The following is a 22,144-nucleotide window of genomic DNA, read 5'->3' on the forward strand; positions in this document are numbered from 1 at the left end:
ATCACTATTCAGTGTTTATTTCAGAGGCTACAGAAGCATTCTCTTGTATTAATAGTGCCTTTAGCAGTGTGCCTTTTCTTCCCCATAGATTTCTTTTGAGGAGAAACAATTATATAAGAACATATTTTATTGTTTGTTTGTATGTTTGTTTCCTGACTGTATCTCATTTGAACATCTAATAATTTAAGAATATAAGTCTTCTTGTTAGGACAGTGCCTGTATCTTTACAGCAAAAGAAATTCTATGTGACCATTCTGGAATTTGTGATTTCTGTCTTCAAAATTCCTTTCTAGGCAAAATTTTGTAGCATACGCTTTAGTACAGATAGCCAAGCCTTGAAGAGGAAAGCAGTCAGTATCACAGTAACAGCAGAAAATATGTTTTCTGCTATACTTCACCACTTCGTTTTTCCTCTCATTCACATGTTTTGAAGCTGTATAAATCTAAAGAACACATACATGTATCTGGAATGCCAAGATTAATCTTATTAATAAAGACTATGTGAGAGCTGGACAATGGCAGTGAAATTCTGTCAAGTTTCTGGGATAATCTGGTCTGGTCCAGAAGATTATTTTCAAAATGTGAAAGAAAATAGGTTTGCATGAAAAAAGCTTGATGCATTTTTTGGTTAAATTATTGCTCTATTGCTTACATCAAAAGTTAAACAGTCAATACATTGAAACTATAGAGTATTTAATTTTCTGCCTGTCATTCATCTTCATTTAGGGACCTTGTGTTTTCAGAAGTTCAGTAATGGGGAGAGGGGTTAAATTTTGGATTGCCTTACCCGTGACAGGCAGGACTTGATCTTTTTACTGGAAGTCAGCACTTTTCAGATCTCATTGATCTCTAAAAACTACTTCGTCTGACACCTAAATACTAAAGCATCTAAATTCAATATAAGCTTTTTGAGATTTTCAGTATACCTGGACTTATGTTGAGCCACTTTCCACCTTTACCGCAGAATTATAGTAGGATATTTTATCTCCTGGCATTACACTGCTGATTTTGATGGATTAATGACATTAGGTGTGGGGTGCAAAGTAGAGGCTATGATCAGGGGAGAAGTGTGTACAGAAAAGACAGAAGAGGTGAAGGGTCACTGTTGACAAAGGCAGGGACAGAGATGAAAAGGAAAAAAAATAACAAAGTTAATTAGAAATGAGAAGGAAAATAAAGTATTTTTCAGGTGGTGCTCAGTTTATCTTACAGCAAAACTATCAGTTTCCTCCACCTGTTCATGCCTACTCCATTACATGGCTTTGAAGCTTGTCAGTCATGTCTTTCATGCATTATGTAGCAAGTGTAATGGGAGAACTGAAATTGCACACAAGAGCCCATGGAGAGGCAAGTGGAAAACAGATTCTGTTAAACTGGTGTTAAAGAAACATCCCATAAGAGCTTGTGGGAGCACTATCACAGATTAAGTGGGGACAAGACTGATCAGAATATTAGCATTAGCCTTTTCAGTTGGCAGCACCAGTTTTGGTCCCAAAGTCAATTACGTCACATACATATTTGGTACTCCTCCTTTAAATGCTCTTATATGAAAAGAAATCATGTAACTAGGTTTATCAGAAGGTGTTTTCACTACATCTAGTCCTCTCCTTGGGTCTCTGTCTGAAATGTGTCAGACTGAGAGCTGTTCCAGCAGTGAGTAACACTCCTGTGATTCACATGCCAGCTCTGCCTTGAACACCCCCTGGTCAAACTGCACCCTTAGTCACAACAACTGTATTTATGCACTTGTGACAGATCAGAAACAGTTTCAGTAGGCATCTGGGGAGTCTCTAAATTTATGTTAAAATTGTAATTTTTTTTTTTTCTCTCCAGAAAAAAAAAAATAAATGGATGAAGGTATGTTGCTTGGGGAACCTCCACAAGCATTTGGGAGAGATTTAGATCAGACATACTGTGAAATCAAGACTTGCAAAAAGAAAATGTGGAAAAATAGGAATTCTAATAAAAGTATACACGTTTCCAAAATTAGTACTTTTTTTTTTGGTTTTGAATATGTGCAAATTAGGTCTGATATGTTTTAATTCTTCTGTTTGGCTTTTTTTTGTTTGCTCTCACAATGTGACTGAAATGGACACTCCAATATGTGTTCTTCCCTATTTGCTTGGGGGTCTCCAAACTACTACATATGTAAATTTATGCTTCCTTTATGCTTGTTTTGTGTACTTCTGCCTTAAAGAGCCTTAATGTGAATTCATTTTCATACAGGAAACCTTTTTGCGTTTTTTTTAACAGCACATATTTTTGCTGCTGTATAGTGGCAAATTTTATTGCTATGTATCATACATAATTCAATCATTTATTCATTTGCATTTTTTATGATGCCCATCACCTCTCTTCTTCTTTCAACCAAATAAACAGTAATGACTGCAGCTGTTAAAAGAAAATCTGTCACAGTCCAGAGAAATTTCATTGGAATAATGCTAACTTGAATTCTGTGTAGTGGCATCTGTACTATCTGCTGACAGACAACAGTTGTCTGGCCTTCAAAGCCAAAATATGAGTTGCACGATCTTGGGGTTGGTGCACAATGAGGGGCATTCAGGAGTGTCCAGCCTTGACTCTGGGAGGAGCTGGCCCACACAGTTTCCTTCAGAAGTTGGGGAAGGTCAGATGACCTATGCCTGTGAGAGCTGCTGCCAGGCATGGACCAATTTCAGCAATAAACATCTCCATAGGTAGCACAGTATACATGCCAGTGTACCAACTCTCCGTCAGTGTGGCGAGAAGTTTCAAAAACTGTAGAGCACAATCAGGGTGTTCTTCCACTCTTTGTCCCCCACTGGTATAAGGGATGGCACACACCACATCTGTACACTCTACTGAAAGTCCAGAGGTTTGGGTTTGTGGGTTTTTTTTGTCTTTTTCCTTTGCAGAGTGGACTACCTTGGTTTTGTTTTCTCCAAGTGAGGTTTTTGAGTGCTGTGATAGGACTGCCCTTAATCATGATTTGAAGGCTGCCATTGAATGGTTGTGGTAGGCAATTAAAAGTCTTATTATCTTAATACTAATCAACTGGAGATGAAGAGAAGCATCCTTGTATCTTTTATAAGGAATCCTAGGTCTTAAATTTTTCAGCTGCTACATAATAATTGTAAAAGGTCCAATACACCATCGGCAGATGTGTTAGTGACTCTCTTACTGCCTTTCTGCATAGAAAAATACTTTGTTCTTCATTTCTTGCTTCTTGGTAACCCACACTGCTTGTCCCGTTTTCTTTGTCTTTTACACTGAAGCAGCTGAAACGTAGAGATAAGTACTCAACACTCGCAGTCAAAGCTTCTGAAGAAGCTAAGGCTTTTGAAATAACTGGCGATGTCTCTCCATTTTGACTTCAGGTGACACATTTTTTAGGTTTGACAAAAAAAAAAAAAAAGTCTTCATGTCAAAGATCCTGTATATCACAATTTAGTTTGGAACAAAAATTTGACAGCACAGTTCACTGACAAAAATGTTGGATGCTGTAGTGGAAATCTTGATGTATTAAGCATTTTACAGCATCAAGATGAAGAAATGCAACTATTCAAAATAGCACCATTTCTACTTATTAAGCTAAAGAGTGTCTCCTGCCAAAGGCAGGATAACAAATTTTTTTTGAGACATAATAAAGAGGTGCACTAATAGCTTTATATTTTCACACAAATTTGATCCTGCCAATGTAAAGAAAATATTACTTATGGTTATTTTGACTTGATGGTAGTTACTTATGTTCCCTTTTTGTTCCACAGGACACACAACTCTCAGGAGTCTGACAAAGAAGCTGTTGTAATTGTGACTCTTTGTTGCATCTAACAGCACAACAGTAGTTAAAAATACTTGAACACTTGAGAAAAGGGATTTTAAAATGAACTGTGGCTTTCTGTTGCTTGTAACATGTCTTGACAAATGTAATTTTCTGTCAGCAACAGACTTGTTTAAATCAGCCGTTGTATTTTGGAAGATCTACTAGGTCATGCTTGCTTATGAGCAGATGAAGTATATCCATGTGGTTAGAAATAGAAGCAGTTTGTTACTTCTCACTTGGGATGATACTTAAATTTTCACAGCCAGAGCAAGAACTGGGCCATAACCAGTTAATATTGTAAGTTAGCTAGTTAGTATCGTACCTGACTCATGTGTGAGGGGATACACTGCTGCTTCTGGAGAAGAAGGATCTGTCTCCGTCATAAAGCTTGGTCTCTCCTCTGAGAGATTAGGTTCCCCCATATACTTAGAATTGATCACTTTCCAAAGACTTTGCAGTCTTTACACAGCTCCATAGGATAAGTACAAATTGGCTGGAAGGGGGGTTTTGTGTCTTTGTTTTTAGCAATAATGAAACTTGGAAGAAGCGGTTTAAGACAAGCTCTCGTGAGTTTTTGCAATTTGGTTTCCTGCTGTTCCAACCATCTTTTTAGATGCGTTTTATTCTTGACCTCACTTCTTCCTTGGCCTTCTTTCCTTAATGTTTGTGATTTCTGTCTTAAAGTACCTGAAAGCTGTGGAGCTGCAGAGCATTTCCTGACAGTGAACAGAGCACATGGGCCCCCTGCTTTTAGCTCCTGTGCAGGGATTTCCTTCCCAAGGAAATCAAGGTATTGAGGAAGGGACTCACTCTGAAGTGGGGTTGGGATGTTGTCAGTGAGCCTACTAGATCTGCACATCTACGCTTCTCCATATTGGCTCAGGGTTTCATGGCTGTCTCAGTAGTTTTGAGGTTGATGCTAGCCCAGTAACCTTCACAGTCATGGTCCCCGGCACATGTCCTAGCTGCTGGCTGCCTCCACAAGCAGCATGAGCCCTGGAAGCATGCCATAGCTTATTTTCTTCAGAAGAAAACCCAAGCATGCCAGGAGGATGTGGGCCAGATCTCCTAGTTTGTGGGTGAAACATAGACATGTGATGCACAAGATCATCTTAATTTTCCACATACTTGAGCCTCCATAGGAATGTCACTGCCACCCAAGAGAGGTAATATTACTACAGGGATGAACAAACCAAAATGGAATAAAGCAAAAATCCCTATGGAAATGTGGAAGAGAACACTGATAGTATTTTTTTGCCAAAAGTAAGTCTCAACCTGTAAGAAAACCCTCAAAAATAGTTTTGGGGGAGATTGATATGCTGCAGGGAAAGTCTAAAGGAGTAGTATTCGGTCTGAATCATTGGATAGTTTCATGAAGATCAGGTTTAAAAATAATTGACATGAACAATTAGGCTGTAGAAATACTTGACCCAGTTATTTTTTTTATATATAATAGCTACTGTGACTGCAAAACTGTAAGTTTGGACTAGCTCAGCATAGCTTGTCATGTGTACATACCAACATCCGATCTGTGTCAGCAGTTTCCCAAGTGACTAACTGGTGCTAGCACAGCGTGCTTGGCCTGACTTAAGAGCACAGGATTCTTCCTCTGTCTGTATCTTAATGTACTTTGTACAGCACGTGCAGGCTATATATACATGTGCTGCTTTGTGACTCCATTGTACCTGTCAGTGCCTCAGCATTCACCATTAGCTGTGCCACAGTGGAGCTGCTTTCTTCTAAAAATGTTAGTTGTTACGGCTGTAAAATAATCTTGGAAATATGAACCCCTCCAAACTGATGGAGTCTGCAGGGAGTAGGAGGTAGTGCCTCTGAGAAATAAATTGTAATTTGTTTCACTCAAGGCCCTGTGGGGTCTATACTTCAGCACCCACAGAATTGTCTTTTTTCTGGATTGTCACAAAATTCAGTGCTTTTCCATAGCAAATCATGATTTTGCTGTAGCATAGTTTGATAAGCCAGCTTGTAGTTGCTCCTCACTTCTCCAGTTTCACTGCAGAGCAAGGGTAAACACGGTCCCGTGGCTGCCGGCGTGATATTTCAGTGGGCTCTTGGTGGGCATCCGTAGCAGGAGCTTCAACTGTGCAGAGAGCAGTGCAGCGGCTGGGCTAGGGTCACAAAGAGGTATGGTGCTGAAGCTGTGACCAAGGCCTGACTCTTTTCCTAGCTCCTTGGGCAGGGAAAAGAAACAAGAGCAGAGAAGTTGAGCCAAGCCCCGTAGAAAGCGTGGTGAGACCTCTTTCCCTGCAAAATCACAAATGCGCTGGAAATAATTTTATGTAATCTGTTAGGAATTTTACATCAATAAATTGTTTCAGCTATGTGCTTCGGTCGAATTTGGTATTGTTCTGTCTCCATGCACAAAGTGAAGGTGTGGGTCTGTAGACAAGCACATGTGCATATATAGAGAGATATATATAACTACACACACATATATACACAAATATATGTATAGACACACACGCACACGCTGCATGAGCAGAACTGCTTGAACCTGCCAGAGTGGTAAATTGAGGATAGGTCTTTTAGGCAGCAGCCTGACAGGTCAGCTTTTGGCTGTCCTGCACTGCTCTGCTCCCAGTCTGTGTTCTTAATCAATAGTTGAAAAAGCCTCATATTTGCTGTTATGATGGTCACGCTTTTAAATCTGAAAGACTCATAGACAGAAAGAAGTTATTCCTGCTTTACTGGAGCACCACAGTCACTTGAGAGGCCTGTGTTTCTGGGGCAGAAAGCCCTGACTTTTTTCTGTGAAGGAAAAACAAGTGAGGTTAGACTAGCAAGAATTTGACATGTGTAGTGCTCGTTAAAATTAACAAAAGTAACTTTGTGTTCAGGCCTCACCATCATAAGAAATTGAAACTTCTTTACATTCTCAGTCAGCTTGCTGGAGTTGTTTTGAGCATGTAGCTTGCCTAAATGCAGTATTTTGTGGTATTACAGACACTATAAGTTGTTTTTAACAGACATTTTCATTGCTCAATGTTGTTGCAGTGTGTTTCGTTTCCTAATGATGGGCTGAAGCCAGATGTGCATCATTCTATTGTGTACACTTTTAAAATTGACCTTGTTTTTTGTTTTTATCTTTCTGATTTATCCAACAGGGTGGGCTGAGTGCCCAAGCTTTTGTTCGCATTGAGATAGAAGATATTAATGATAATCAACCTGTTTTTGAACAAGCCATCTATGTGACGAGCATCAGCAGCCACACACAGCCAGGAACAGAGATCATCAATGTTGTTGCCACAGACAGAGATTCAGGAATATATGGCCTTGTCACATATGAACTGGTCCCCGGAGAATTTTCTTCTTTTTTCACAGTGGATACATCCACAGGTACTACCATTCAGAAAGGCTATAATTATGCAACATGTATCTTTTCCTTGACGATGCTTTTTTTTTTTAACTTGGGGTCATGTCATACAGGTGAAACTTGGATTCTTCTGGAAAATAATTCTAGACGAAGGTGGAGGATTTAGGTTTAACATGAAGACTTTGCATTCACTGGAATAAACAGGAGAATGGGAAACATAGTACATACCAGTCCAATACAGGACAAGCAATATGCCACTTTTCCACTATTTTCAGCCATAAATCTATTCATCCTTGTAAGAAATAATCAAAACATTATTTTTTTAAATAATATCTGAATCATTCCGGTTTCTGGAGAGAGGTTCAATGAAGGAGTGATAGTGAAAGCAAGAAAACAATTATGGCAAAACCAAATCTGGGTGAAGTTACTTGAAGACATAGATTGAATTACTTTTCCCATGGCCACAAAGCAGCCCCTGTAGTCTGCTTTCTAACCTTAAAATAGTTAAGCTGACTCAGCATCAGCTGTGAAGAACATGAGTAGTGTATCTACAAATGTCCATGATGTCCTTCAGGGAGTGGTTAACTAAATTCTAGCTACCATTTTACTTGAGAGCCAGCCCTTGCGTATAAATGTATCCTGATCAATGGTTTTGCTTTGTGATGGTCATGGCACAGGGGATTATTTTATATGTTTTAAGAATTTTTTTGGCTGTTGTGGACATGTGTATGCTAGCTGCTTGGCATACGAAATGTTGCAAGGCTCTATTCTTTCAAAATGGTGCCTATTTTCACTTTCTTACATAGTCCCAAAAATATTCTGATGAACAGAAGAAACTAATCTTCTTAGGAAGTTGGTCTGCTTGTCTTGGCTATTTCAGAATTTATTTAACTGTGGACTTTAACTGCCTGTCAAGTCAGATTCTCTGGGGTATAACTGATGCCAAAAATATATAGGTCAATCAATAATTAGGGAGCTGGATCTCCACAGGCATTTAACTGGTCATTTTAAAACTGCTCCAGCAGGCTTGTCAGAGAGCGCCCCTGTGGATCACGCTAGCAGCACTGACTTTGCAGCAGTCCTCTCTTTTGAAAGGCTTCTTCCTCAGATTGTGACCTTTTGGCCTTTTTTTCTAGTTTTGGCACTTTGTATAGGAAAAATGTCACGCTTAATCATGAAGACCATATAGGTTTATAAATTACTATTATCTTGTGGATCTATCATGGTGTTTTATCAAAGGCAGACTAAATTCAGGGTGAAGTTGCTTGAGGTCATTATTGCTGACATTTCATGATGAGAAGAGCATTTAGGTCAGAGACGCTATTCCCAACATTATAGTGCTTGGAATCTGATTGCACTTAATCAGATCTTCTGGGTAATTCAGGAGGTCAGACTGTGTCTAATTTTAACTTATTAATATTAATGCTGTGTGGTTTGTTTTTCTGAAGAATACACTTTTTCCTTTTATATTCTTCCATGTCTACCTACAATAGTGCTTATGCTCAGTCACTGGTTAGCAGAATGATTTTTAAACTCTTAGCAAAAATAAACAGTATAAAGAAAATGAACATTAAAATTGCCAATTTGTCACATAGAAGTTTTGCAGTCTTTGTGGGTTAAATACCTGCAAAAGCTGTTCAGTATTCAGAGGGAGATGAAACAAGTGGCTCACTACTAGAGCACGGAGATTTTGATCTCTTCCTCCTTACTTCTTGTCAGGACAGTGACATTTTCCAGTTTTCATCATACTAAAGCTGTCTTGATATGCTCTGATATATGACCTAATTTAGATGTATCTCTCTGAAGGTTATGTGAGGGACTTTAGTTATGTGGGCTGCATTTAGTGAACAGAGGGCAAGGGACAAGTATGACAAGAAATAGGAATTCATCAGGAGGTGGATCCCCAAACCCATAAGCCAAACAATATCATATTACAGTTTTGGTCTTTGGTTTTCTGATCTTGTGGATGTGCAGTCTGTTACTGATGTGTTCTGCAGTTTTTCTAATTTTCAATATGGCATATTCTGTTTTATCTGCTCTTTTCATTATTAGAGGACCTGAAAGGAGGCACAGCGATCGTGGTGGAGTCTTCCATGAATTTGCCTTACTGATAAGTTTTATTTTTTTAAATGATTAATTTTTCTCACTGATAGAGCATTTAGGAACGAAAATCAGTGCATTAGTCTTTTTGGCTGCTTATGTTCATTATAGCCCTTAGCATTACATGTAGAAGTGGACAGAGATATTTTCAGTATTATGAGATTTAAATTAATTAGTAGCTAACAGTTGTCACATTACACTATGATACATTAAAATCATATGCAAGATGATGCTGTTCTCCATGGCATGTATAATTTCTGTTTCATGGCATCTAGATTGTGGATTTTAAAATTTATCTCACTGTAGTCTTCTTTGGGGATGTTTTTTGAGTGCTGCACTTAGAAAACTCGCTAAAGATTCATTTTTTTTCCCCCCATTCCCTTTTTCATTTTTAAAAGAGAAATGGATGAAATAATAAAATAAAAACTGTAATCTGAGTTCTTCCCTGCTATGGCTTTCTTCTGGCTATTGCTTTGTTAAAGCAATTGTATGGATGTGTCAAGAAAGCTTTAGCTTTGCATAGCAAGCTGTGTGTACAACACAGGATATCATACCAGGTCAAACACTGACTGTATAGAATACATCAATGGTGCTTTTGATACATAGATATTATGAGGTGAAGCTCCTTGAAGGGGCTCCATCTTTTGTTTCAAGCTCTGTGACATGTGGATGTCGTACATAGATAAATTCAGTGGGAGTGGGAAGGAAGAGCCTTTCATTGAGCAGATAAATATTCCATGAAAAAGTTTTTTGAATTCTAAGCAAGTCTTTATTAGTGATATCTGTTTGCTATTTTAGGTTTTAGACGCTGCATTTATTGGTTGTGACATGCTCTTATACTCGTAAATAACATTTATTGCATTTCCATTTGAGAAAAAAATTGAAATGAAGTATTTTTCATTTGATTGATGATAGACTGTCCACAGGAAAAACCACTTTAAGAACTGTGTAACTAGAAAAATGTATGGATGGGGAACTGTAAACCAGTTCCTCTGCTAGTTCGTGACTCTTGCTATCATTTGTTTCTAATGTTGGTGTAAACAACATCTTGGCTTCATTATGTTTCCTTTTGTAGATATCTGATCCATGCATGATCTATGAACAGCATTTGTGAATTGATTAGAACAAAGCAAGTTGAAGAGCTCTTCTGGCTAAGAAACTGTTTGAGCTATGTTTGTTTATTTTCCTATCATTACCTAACAAACTATCTGAAGGACAGTGTATTTATAGTTACGGCTGAGCAGGTAATTAAAAATGTAAGTCACAGGATACAATCACAGGTGTGGCAGAAAACCTATGCAGTCCTTAACTTTAAGACTGAGTTTAACAGTTGAATTTATAAACTTTCATTATGTTACAAGCATTAATACTTTCCTTCGCCCAAGGGTGTATAATTCATTTTTCCATTTACGTTACTGATACCCTTATTGAGAATTGGATAAAAAGATGGTTATCATCCTACTGTAGCCCTGGTTCAAGGAAGCTGTTTCGAATCAACAAAATTAGTAATAGTCTTTGAAAATTATTTTGGGCCAGCGTGACTTCATGTGTCAGTCTTCAGGTAAATGGTCTGTTCATATTCTTAGAACAAGTCCCCTGCTAGTCACAGTGTGCAAAAGAGAGTCCCATGAAGGCTAAGTAAAAGGCAGCAGCTATTGGTTTATGTTCATTTGAAGGTATTAGTGAGTTAAACCTAGTATGAAAAGGATGTAGAGAAAGTAGCATTCACACAGTGTACATTACAGCACTATAAGCGTTTAACTTAGCTTCTCTGTTTCTTTCAACTATGTAAGATATTTAGGCTTGTGTTTCTGTGAATCCTACCTAAATTAGATGCCTAAAACAGAGGCTATGACCTTCCTCTGCTGTATTTTACTGACAATGTTTCTGTGAGTGTGGTGGGTTGACCCTGGCTGGACACCAGTGCCCACCAAAGCTGCTCGATCACTCCCCTCCTCAGCTGGACCAGGGAGAGAAAATATAATGAAAGGATCGTGGATCAAGATAAGGACAGGGAAAGATCACTCACCAGTTATCATCACAGGCAAAACAGAATTGACTTGGGGAAATTAATTTATTTTATTGCCAGTCAAATCAGAGTAGGGAAATGAGAAATAAAATCAAAACTTACAACACCTTCCCTCTATCTTTCCCTTCTTCCCAGGCTCAACTTCACTCCCTATTTCTCTATCTCCTCCCCCCCAAGTGGCACAGGGGGATGGGGAATGGGGGTTGCAGTCAGTTCATCACACACTGTCTCTGCCGCTCCTTCCTCTGCTCTGACGTGGGGTCCCTCCCACAAGACACAGACCTCCATGAACTTCTCCAGCATGGGTCCTTCCCATGGGCTGCGGCTCTTCATGAACTGCTCCAGTGTGGGTCCCCCATGGGGTCACAAGTCCTGCCAGCAAACCTGCTTCAGCATGGGCTCCTCCCTCCATGGGTCCACAGGTCCTGCCAAGAGCCTGCTCCAGCACGGGCTTCCCACAGGATCACAGCCTTCTTTGGGAACATCTACCTGCTCTAGCATGGGGTTGTCCACGGGCTGCGGGTGGATATCTGCTCTATTGTTAACCTCCACGGGCTGCAGGGGTACAGCCTGCCTCACCACGGGCTGCAGGTGAATCTCTGCTCTGGTGCCTGGAGCACCTCCTCCCCCTCCTTCTTCACTGTCCTTGGTGTCTGCAGAGTTGCTTCTCTCATAAATTCTCACTCCTCTCTCCCAGCTGCTGTTGCGCAGCAGGTTTTTTTCCCTTATTAAATATGTTACCACAGAGGTGCTACCACCATCACTGATGGGTTCAGCCTTGGCCAGCGGTGGGTCCATCTTGGAGCCAGTTGGCATTGGCTCTATTGGACAGAGGGGAAGCTTCTAGCAGCTTCTGACAGAAGCCACCCTTGTAGCCTCCACCATTACCAAAACCTTGCCATGCAAACCCAACACAGTGAGGAATTTGGGGATCTTTCCATTGACTTGAAGATACTTGAATGAACCTTTTGTCATAATACCAGCTGTTACGTATTTACGCCAAAAAATACATATTGAATACAACAGACTAGCCTTGTTAAAAGAGCCGGTCAGTAGGTTAGCGTTACAAATTTTTTTGCAGCACAAAAGCTTCTGCAAAATGAGCATTCTTTTAAGGAAATTTTGACTTGCTAAAAAAATAATTCATCTCCTCTGAGATGCATTCTAATTTCTTTTTAGCTGAATAGCACAGGACATCATGTGACTAAAATGGCCTGTAAGAGATGTAGAGCAGTCTAGGAGCTTAGTCCTAGAAGAATAAAAGGAGGAATACACCTGAAGGACATGCACATTTAAGAATGTAAGAATTATTAACCTGATCAGCCAAAAGGCAGATTCAAGTCCAGCATCTTATCTCTTTAACAGTGCCTGGCATTGGACGCAAAAAGAGGGGTTAAGTGCAGAGCTTGTGCAGAACAGCCGCTCCACTGATATATTTTTCTTGTTTTGGCAGTGTGCAATTTAGGGCTATACTACTTCCATTACTGTACTATGGCACCATATGTAAATGCGACTTAATGTCAAACTGATTTAAAATAAACTTTTTGATTTGGTTCAGAGCACCAGAATAGATTCATTCCAGTTAAGGATGTTGGCAAGTTTTGTTTTATTGAAGAAAATGGAAATTTTGTTTAACAGTCACATTTTAGGAGATTTTCATTGCATGAAAAAATTTTGCTTTATTTTTATTACAATACAGGTTGAAAACAAAAGTTGAAATACCAAAATTTCTTTTTGGGAAAAAAAAAATCCAAACTTTGCTTAACTCCCATGTATTATAAAATGTTTAATATATAGCAGATTGTAATACGCATCAAAGTAAAATGGGGATGCATCCTTTCTAAAGAAAACAAGGCCATTTTTATGATGATTAATGATGTTTTCATATAGTATTGTAGGAAAAAATAGTTTATTTTTAAACTACTTTTGGCATTTTCATACAGCATGTAGTACATTTGCTAAACATATGAAGAGGTTCACATGAATAACATTTAAAATTAGGAGTGTTTTATTTTGGAACATTTTGAGGCCACTTGTTTTTTTTAACTGCAGTTTCTTCAGTTACTGTTTTTCTGATCTTTCATACGAAATTGATAGCATATTCAGAATGCTGCAAATCAGAGGAATATGTCTGAGACATTGGTTTAGCTCACTAAGTTTTCACCTTTGAAGAATTTTAAGTCACAAAGGAAAAATTACTCAGCTGAGTAATTTGTGGGCATTTACCTTCACTGGGATCTCATCTAATGAGAAATCTAACATAAAGAATACAAGAAACAGTATATTCTCCTTGAAGCACAGAAAATTTGCTGTAGTAAGTGTGAGAACGCAGATTTTGGCCCTGAAAGAAAGCTGTATAGCAGAAAAACATGAAAAAATATGCACAGTGCCAGCTCTTAATATATGTGTGTGTCTTTTATGAATAAAATCCAATAGAATTGACCATTTACAAAGAGAAAAATTTCTACAAGCTATGTGCCAAAAACTCAACCAGACATTAGTGGGGTGACATGTGTACCTGAGATCCATTGTGCATGCTACAATGCAGAGTAGTTACAAAAATACTCTAGCCACCCCCCTTTCTTGTAGTTAAGACAACGTCAGATCTCAGAAGCAGAAGAAACCACCAGATGAGACAGAGAGTGAACTCCCATGGCATTGCACAGATGATGTGGGCTGATAACAAGAAAAATGGTGAAAAAGAAAAAGTTGTGCCCAAACATCCCATTTTTGAGGAGAGGAATAACATGAGATTTGTACAGTAAAGTTCAGACAATCAACACTTTTCTTTGATGGAGGCTGTATGGGTCTTAAGTACATATGTAGCAATGTACCCCATGTTCTCAGTTAACTCAAAAAAAAGAAGAAAGCAGCAGGTCACACAAAGAGAGCAGAGAGCCTTGGCAAAAGGCCCTCACACTGTTGGACTGTTAAAATGAACATAGTAGGGGAGTGTATGTAGTAGAAAATCAGTTTGTGAGGATTAAGATGAGCATCTGGAATGTTTTGTAATGCACTTAAGATATATTTGCTGTTCTTATATTATTGGGCTTATATTAGGCTTCATTCTCTATCTCTGCTGGAATCATGCATCTTTTGGTACAGTGCCTTCAAAGAAATATCCTCTGTGGTTACCATGGCAGTTGAGTTTTGTTATCATGTTGTGCACTGAGCTGTTTTTGGATCTGCAGGCTGGCAGCTTGATTGAAAATGTCCTTGATTAAAAAGATGTTTTTGGAAGACTTCGATAAGCTGAGCAAGCAAAGGTGACCTGATGGGATGGTGCAGCAGTGCTGGAGCTGTTTAGATTGTGTGGGGAAGGCTCTGCCTTTGTCTTTGAAAATACAGCAGTTCACCAGGGCAGAGTCCTGCCCACTTATTGGTGTATGCTTTGATTTTTGGTGTGGGTTTTTCTGAAACTCATGTTTTATGTGAAAGTGTTCTGTTTGTATGCAACCAGACAACAAACATACTCTGGGTTACTATTATGTCAGATTAAAGGAAACAAAGCAAGGCAGAAACAGGAAATCTCCCTGCAACAGCAAATTATGACCCTTCAGTTATATGCTGCTTTACTGACAAATTAGCATTTTTTTTGCTTGTTTTGTTAGGGAAGAATTATTTAAGCATGTCATAGTACAACATAGAGAAAGGTATATCAAAGAAATACTTGTTTTTTCTTTATTAAGTTTAGTTTTGACATCCTAGGGTGAGTCATAAAAGCTTTGTTGTACTAACATTAGCATTGTACTAAGCAGAAAACCAACCCCAAACCCCAGTCCTGTCCTGTGAGGTTTACAGTAGGTTGCAGTAGTGAGACAGCAGTGGATTAACATGACAAATAGTTCAGTATCTCCAGGTTTCTTTTAATATGTACTATAGAAAGTGAGAGTTTTTGAGGAGCTGAATGTTAGATTTGACATTATTCTGAAGAATATGTAGCAAATATAAATTTTTTGACAATTTGAGGGGTTTTTATGTTGAAATTTAAAATGGGAGGAAAAGGAGCAATCAAATATTTAATTTGACTTGAGCATTAAAAATAAAGGAAATTAAGCAATAGATTTATGAAGTAAGCAAGGAACTGAAATCCCTAACAGTTAGGTGATTGCTGTGGTCACCAGAAAGACCCAGCTGAGTTCTTCCTTGGCTTTGAGCAACATTGGATCTGTTTGCCTTCTGGTGGGTGTTGTAATCACCTGATTAAAGTTAAAGTCATAGGACTTTTTTTTTATCCTATTAATATTTCTTTAAGCATTTTGGGCAAAGTGGTGCAGCTTCCCTGCTCAGAATAGCTGCTTGTACTAGGGACTTCACAGCGAAAGCAGTGCCATTTCTTGCTAAATGGGGAGTGTGAGGCCGTTCTGCTGCTGGCAGCTGGTTCAGAGTGCTACTTGCCTGGCTTGTAGCTGGCAGGGACGTGTTCAGCTTGTTCAATGAAACACTTGGTTTAGAACCAACGTAGGGGTTTGGAAAGCTCTGAATGGGTCTGATCCAGCTTCTGTTTGAGACCTTTCTTTGATGGACTCTTACTGTTGCGTACCTTTTCCTTAGTGATTCATCATCCCTCATGAAATGAATAGGCAACCAAACATTTTAAATACAATAGTATTAATTGGTAGAACCATTGCTCTAAAAAATTTGCCTTTTTTTAAACTCTCAGCTTCTCAAAATTATTGGAAAAAGGCATTATGAATTTTGTTTATCTGTCTGCAATTTTTAATGGGATTCATGAGTCTCCTCAAGCACCTGAGGACATTTACAGAGGACGCTTTATAAATAAGTTTTTCCCTACAACAACTGTCATGCTAACTTGTTTTGTAGTAAACTTTGAACCATGCATGGAAAGCACTACTAAAATATTAATATTGTCTCTAATTAAAATGGTAAAAAAAAAAAAAAATCAGAGAATTTAAAATTTTGTTGGTGTTCAGATAGCAAATAGGCTAAACACTTAATCCAAAAAGCTGGTAATGCAAATATAAGTATCACCTTGTATTTTAAGTCCAGTCCTCTAGCTCAGTTCTTTAAGTTGCAGAATTGTGTTTAACCTTTTCATGGTTAAATGGCAGATGGGAAGGCTGAAAGAGGCCAGCTTTACGTGTTCATTTACCTGCCCCTGAGCACTAAGAGGCATGTGATCTTCTAAACTAGTGGACTGTGCTCTCTAGAGACAAAGAAATTTGCATCCCAAATACTGCATTGCAAGACTTTGTCTGAAAATCACTTATGTGACAGAAAACTGAGCTTAGATGATGCAAAAACATTCTAATACTAGGCTCATTCCCTGTCTTGTCTGACATTAGAGGCTAATGCTCAGGTGGATATTCTGCTTGTGAATAATAGAACTGCCTTAATTAGAGATTCACATTTTGTGTGTTGTTGAATACTTCTTAGCTCACTAAAATCGTGTGTACCTGTGGTATTATAGTAGTGTTGTGCTTCCAGGAGAGCTGCAGTGTTAAAACTGTATATATTACCTTACAGATCCTGCCACTGGTTCCTTATGTTACAGATTACCAACCTGGTTGGATTTGGATGAAGTGCTCTGGAATAAACTTTAATATGCTAAGTAAAGTCTTAGTATTAAACACAATATGTTTAAATAGTAGTGGTTGTAGATACTGAGCTGTTTTATTTATATTTTCATTTTAAGAGGAGTTTAGCACAAGAACCTGCTAGAGAGGGGCCACCATTAAAAAGCATTCAGCAGTGCAGGGATATGAGGCTTCTGTAAAGTGCAAATGTAGATAGGAAATTGATACAAGTTGAACCAGTTATTTACTACAAAAACATTGAAATACTGAATACTTTCAAACTTACAGTAGTCCTCTTATTCACTGAAATTCAAAACAGTGTTTGTGCCATCAAGATAAAGCTTTTTAAAGCCTCTTCCTATAAGCTGAAGCTGTGGGTATGACAGCAGGTAGACTGTAAATAACAATGTAATTCCTCGTTAAGTCTTTCCTTTCCCCTGACAGTTATTAAACCACCTCTTAGAGCAGTGCATTTTGCAGAGTGTTGTTATGGTTACCATCAAGAATGCAGCTTCACTAAAACCTGCATTTTAAATACAGGTAAATTGCTAAAACTGGAACCTAAATGCGATACTAAGATTAGAGGTTGGACAATGAGTCAGATACAGTTAAATAGAAATTTCAAGCAGAAGCACTACAATTCTTCCTTAGAACAATGCTGGTTTTAATGTTAATGCAAAGTCTATACCTCTTAACTGCATTCACCTCTTGTACGATCACCCTGCCTATGCTCATCCTGAACATTTTTCTGACACATAAAAAGCATATAAAAAGCAAAGCTGTACTTGTGTCCGTGCACTGAGAAGCCGGGGTGCTAGATTGGGCGAAACGTGCTCCGAGCAGGTCAGTGGAACACCAGTGCCTACGCAGTATTAAACAGCAGATCCAGTGGCCAGCTTTGAAGGTCAGTTGGGGTGATGAACTATATGTACCCTTTTGCCATCTGCTCGCTGCCTGGGCTGTGCCAGGTCATGCCAGCTGACCTATCCTAGGATGTTTGCTGAAGAAATACTGCCATCTTTTAAAGTTGTTAGGGTGTTCGGTTTTGGAGTCTTAGAGAATGCTATCGATAGTTGTTGATTTTATTCCTCTTGCTGTGTTCTAAAGTTGTTTTTTTATTTCATGAACGATGAGAAAATATTGGAAGCTATTTAAATGAATACACATTTCTAGGCAATCCAGACTTTTTTACTGAAGTTAGTGTGTCCTGATTTATATCTTTGCATCTGCAGTGCTTGACTAGTGGAAAACGTTTTGTTTACCTATGAATGGCTGTAAATGTAGGACTGGTTTTTGTTTTGCTTACATGAGAACCCTGGGGAATAAGAGATGATTTTCAAAGTGGTCAATTTAGATGCATGTGTGGAAATCCTATTGGGATAAGTAGAATTATTTCTGCTATACAAATGTGCTTTTGGTGAGTGAACCTAGCTTGGTGATCTATGCTATTGTAATGTTAGGACTGAACACGGGATCATGGAGATCAGAGATACATTTTAAAAGAATCACCATATGTATTTCCTGCCTTTAACTCTTGAGAAACAGCACTTAGCAGCTAACCTACCTGTGGAGCACAGTGCATCTCCACAAAAATAAGAGCAGCAAAATCAAGCCCACAAGAAATTTTGTCATTGCCAGAGAATGGTGGGTGCCACAGAATCCTGTCTTTCACTAATGCATTTGTGTGTTCTGGGTGAACATTGGCATCATTTTACCTTTCATTGTTGATAGGCACAAAGTGGTGAACAAGAACTTCTTGGGAGTTAGTGCCCTGAAACATGCAGTGAGTGAGGAAGGATGAAGCAGGTCAGAGTTGACAGTCGTGATTTTGCCCTTCATTAGTACTAGCTCTCACCATACACTGAATTCCCAAAACTGTTTTAACAGTTTACACTAGCCAGTAAGCACAGATTGTCCTGCAGCAAAATATCTCTAACTCCCAATGTGGCTGTGCTGCGCCGGTGCAGAGCTGTTCCCAAACTTGAGCCTGTGGTGCCAGTTGCTGTCATGCAGAGTCTGTCTAACATGTGTATGCAAATCATGATAGGCAGTCTTTGGGTCATGGTTTTGATTTATAAAGGTTGAAATCTGCAGTCAGTTACAGCCGTGCAGGTCTAGTGAAGAAAATGAGATTGCCAAGGTGTAAGTGAGGCTGGATGTTAATGCTTCATCTGGTATGTAATTATGCTTGTTCACCTGTGAAGCAGAATTGATTCCAGTGCTCTCTCCTGCAGAACGAGGAATAACCAGAGGTAAAATCTTCAAGGCACTGCAGTAATATAAACAATAAATTCAAAAAAGTGGGAATTAAATGTTATTAAAGGCAGTAGATAAAGACTGTCCATATATATGGGGAGCCAAGCTGCAAGAAAGAAGGTGGCATTTTTCATGCAGTGACTTGTGTCTGTGTGGACCCCTGCTGGGAGCTTTGGTCTCCGTAAAATGTTCCTCACAGAGGAGCCATTTCATTATTCCCTTTCCATTGTTAGTTTTTCTAGAAACTGTTTTTCATAATGAAAGAATATATTCTGTACCACAGCAACCTAATTGTCTTTTAAGTTTTCTGAAGCCACAAATTGCAGGCTGCAAATGACTATGGTAATAATAATAAGCTATTGTATTTTCTTAATTACAGAACAGGAGAGAAAGGAAAACCGTGACTCATCTTCAGCCTGTTATTTAGCACAGCACACCTCTGTTGAGTTTCTCACACTGAGTGTGTGACTTTCACAGCTAGTTCCTGCTGCTTGCAGTTAGCCCCATGTTTCTGCCTTTGTGATGTAGTACTAGGGGATCTCCTGCACTGTACTTCAGCAGATCAAATACACCTAACCAGCCTGCTCCGAGGTATGATGGCAGCTACTTTTGACCAAAGTGTCATGAATGTTCATTTTGGTCACAGTCTGGTGTTTTTACCTAACCATATAGAAAGTAGGATTCCAGATGCTGCTTACTTCTACAGCTTCTTTCCTGTCATATGGTGCCATAATAGAGCCTAATGTGACATGTTCCCCTACACATGGTAGAGCTGTCCCAAATGTCTGTATAGATTATATATCGCCAGATGCAAAGCTAATGCCGAGTCCTACAAATGCTGAAATAAACAAAATGTATATAATTAAAAGTCAAACTGGGTTCTTAAATATCCTGCATACTACAGTTTTGAGGCTGGAAGGAACCATATGGAAGACATACACTTTTTAATTGGAATCTGCCACTGTTCTTAGGGTGTCCCTGGTCCTGCAAGAGAGGACTGAGTTGGCAGGATTACCTATTCCCTTCCCTCCCTAGGACACAGCAAAAGAACGGAGGAGGAAAAATCTTTTATCCATTTTTCTTTTCTGTCTGCTTTGTGTAGCAGCAATGGCATGGACTGTACTGTGATCTGTCTAGGTCAGCAGAGAAGTAATTTTGGTTCTGAAATATTTCTGCTCCACCAGGTCTTCAGAGTTCCTGGAGTGGAGCACTGGTTGTTCCACCCTTTGCTAGGGGATGTTCTAAAGTCACTAGTGAATGCTTTGGGAGTAAGAATTTCAGCACAATGCTTTGCTGTAGAAGTTTTCCCACTCTTCACATACATCTTGAAGTATCCAAAATGGGAATGAGATATTTTTGGCCTTGTCAATAGAAAAATACCCAATTGGTCAAGTTAGTAAAATACAGTTAACTTGATTGGTCTTGTTTAATTTGACAGTGACAGTGTTTAAAATCCATGTTTATATGTTTAGCCTCTGGGAGGAAAAAAAAGGTTAAAACTTTGAGCTACAATTGCTCAGATTACCTCAGGAAATGCCAGAAGTTTATGTCCTTGGAAGACTACTTTGTTGAGCTGTCTTAACCAATTGTAAAACCTAATCATCAGAAGACAAAAAAGAAAAAAAAGGCCAAAATAAGGTTGATTCTTGGAAGTGCATCAGTTATTGGCATAGGAACTGGATCAGCAATGAATTCTGAATCCATCTGTGTATTTGCTGGGGTTTTACTGTGGTTTGTCACACTGGAATAAGTGTCCTTTGTTAGTGGAAAGCATTCTTCCTTGATCTTGAAGAACCTTTGAATGCATTTTAAGCATATCAAGACACAGTTTGTTATTATAATGTCTTGGCAGTATAATTGGAAAGTATACTGCATGCACATTTGAATATTTATAAGAATTTTATGTATTTTCCATTATTCTGCATAAAAATGCATTGCAGCAAATTAGTGTTGTGGCTTCACACTGAATTTTGAGAATATATATTGTACTTGAATCATGCACTGATTCTCTTAAGGCTCTTTGTGTTAAATGTAATTTTTACGCTGCCTGACAAATAGGACCACTAGATGTCTGCCTTGAATGCCAGATATCATCTCCATTAAACCTGTCTTGAGAGCCAGGAAATTACAAAGATATCTCAAAGTTTAAAGGATTGGTTCTTCTGAGCTGCTGGAGGTTTTGTGTCTTTATTTTCCAGAGAAGGACTGGTGGATGATGTGGCGGTTGGAGGCCAACTTGGGCACAGTGATCATGAAATAATAGAGTTCTCTATTCTTAGAGAGACCAAGAGAGGGGGCAGCAGAACTGACATCCTGGACTTCCAAAGGGCTGACTTTGACTTGTTTAGGCACCTGCTTGACAGGATCCCTTGGGAGACGATCCTGAAGGGTATAGGGGTCCAGGAAGGCTGGGCACTCTTTAAGAAGGAATTCTTACTGACTCAGGAGCAGGCAGTCCCTAGGTGCTCTAAGAGAAGCCAGCAGCAGAGAAGACCACCCTGGCTGAACAGGGAGCTTTGGCTGCAACTCAGGGAGAAAAGGAGAGTTTACAGCCTTTGGAAGAAGGGGCTAGCCACTCACAGTGATTACAAAGATGCTGTGAGGCTATGCAGGGTGGAAATCAGGAGGTCTAAAGCCCAGCTAGAAATGGATCTGGCTTCAGCAATCAAGGACAAAGAAATGTTTCTATAAGTATGTGAGCAGCAAAAAGAAGACCAGGGAGAGCCTCTATCCCCTGCTAGATGCAGGAGGAAACATGGTAACAAGTGATGAGGAAAAGGCTGAGGGGTTTAATGCCTTCTTTGCCTCAGTCTTTAATAACAAGACTAGTTGTACTGAGGGAATCCAGCCTCCTCAGCCAGAAGACAGAGATGGGGAGAACGACCTCCCCCACAATCCAGGAGGAGATAGTCAGTGACCTACTGCATCACATAGACACACACAAGTCTATGGGACCGGATGGGATACACCCGAGGGTGCTGAAGGAGATGGCTGGGGTGCTCGCCAAGCTGCTTTCCATCATTTACCAGCAGTCCTGGCTGAGCGGGGAGGTCCTGACAGATTGGAAATTGGCCAATGTGACGCCA

At 39.2% G+C, this 22,144-nt stretch overlaps 1 protein-coding gene across 1 annotated transcript in view; it reads left to right on the forward strand.

Annotated features, from left to right (window-relative positions):
* Positions 1-22,144, forward strand: part of DCHS2 (dachsous cadherin-related 2) — a 122,674-nt gene that overhangs the window by 48,707 nt on the left and 51,823 nt on the right. Inside the window, exon 3 of the mRNA XM_074864938.1 lies at positions 6,928-7,159. Coding sequence (XP_074721039.1) covers positions 6,928-7,159 — 232 coding nt within the window. The remainder of the gene's footprint in view (positions 1-6,927; positions 7,160-22,144) is intronic.

This window comes from Strix uralensis, chromosome 4, assembly GCF_047716275.1.
Source record: "Strix uralensis isolate ZFMK-TIS-50842 chromosome 4, bStrUra1, whole genome shotgun sequence".
NCBI lineage: Eukaryota > Metazoa > Chordata > Aves > Strigiformes > Strigidae > Strix > Strix uralensis.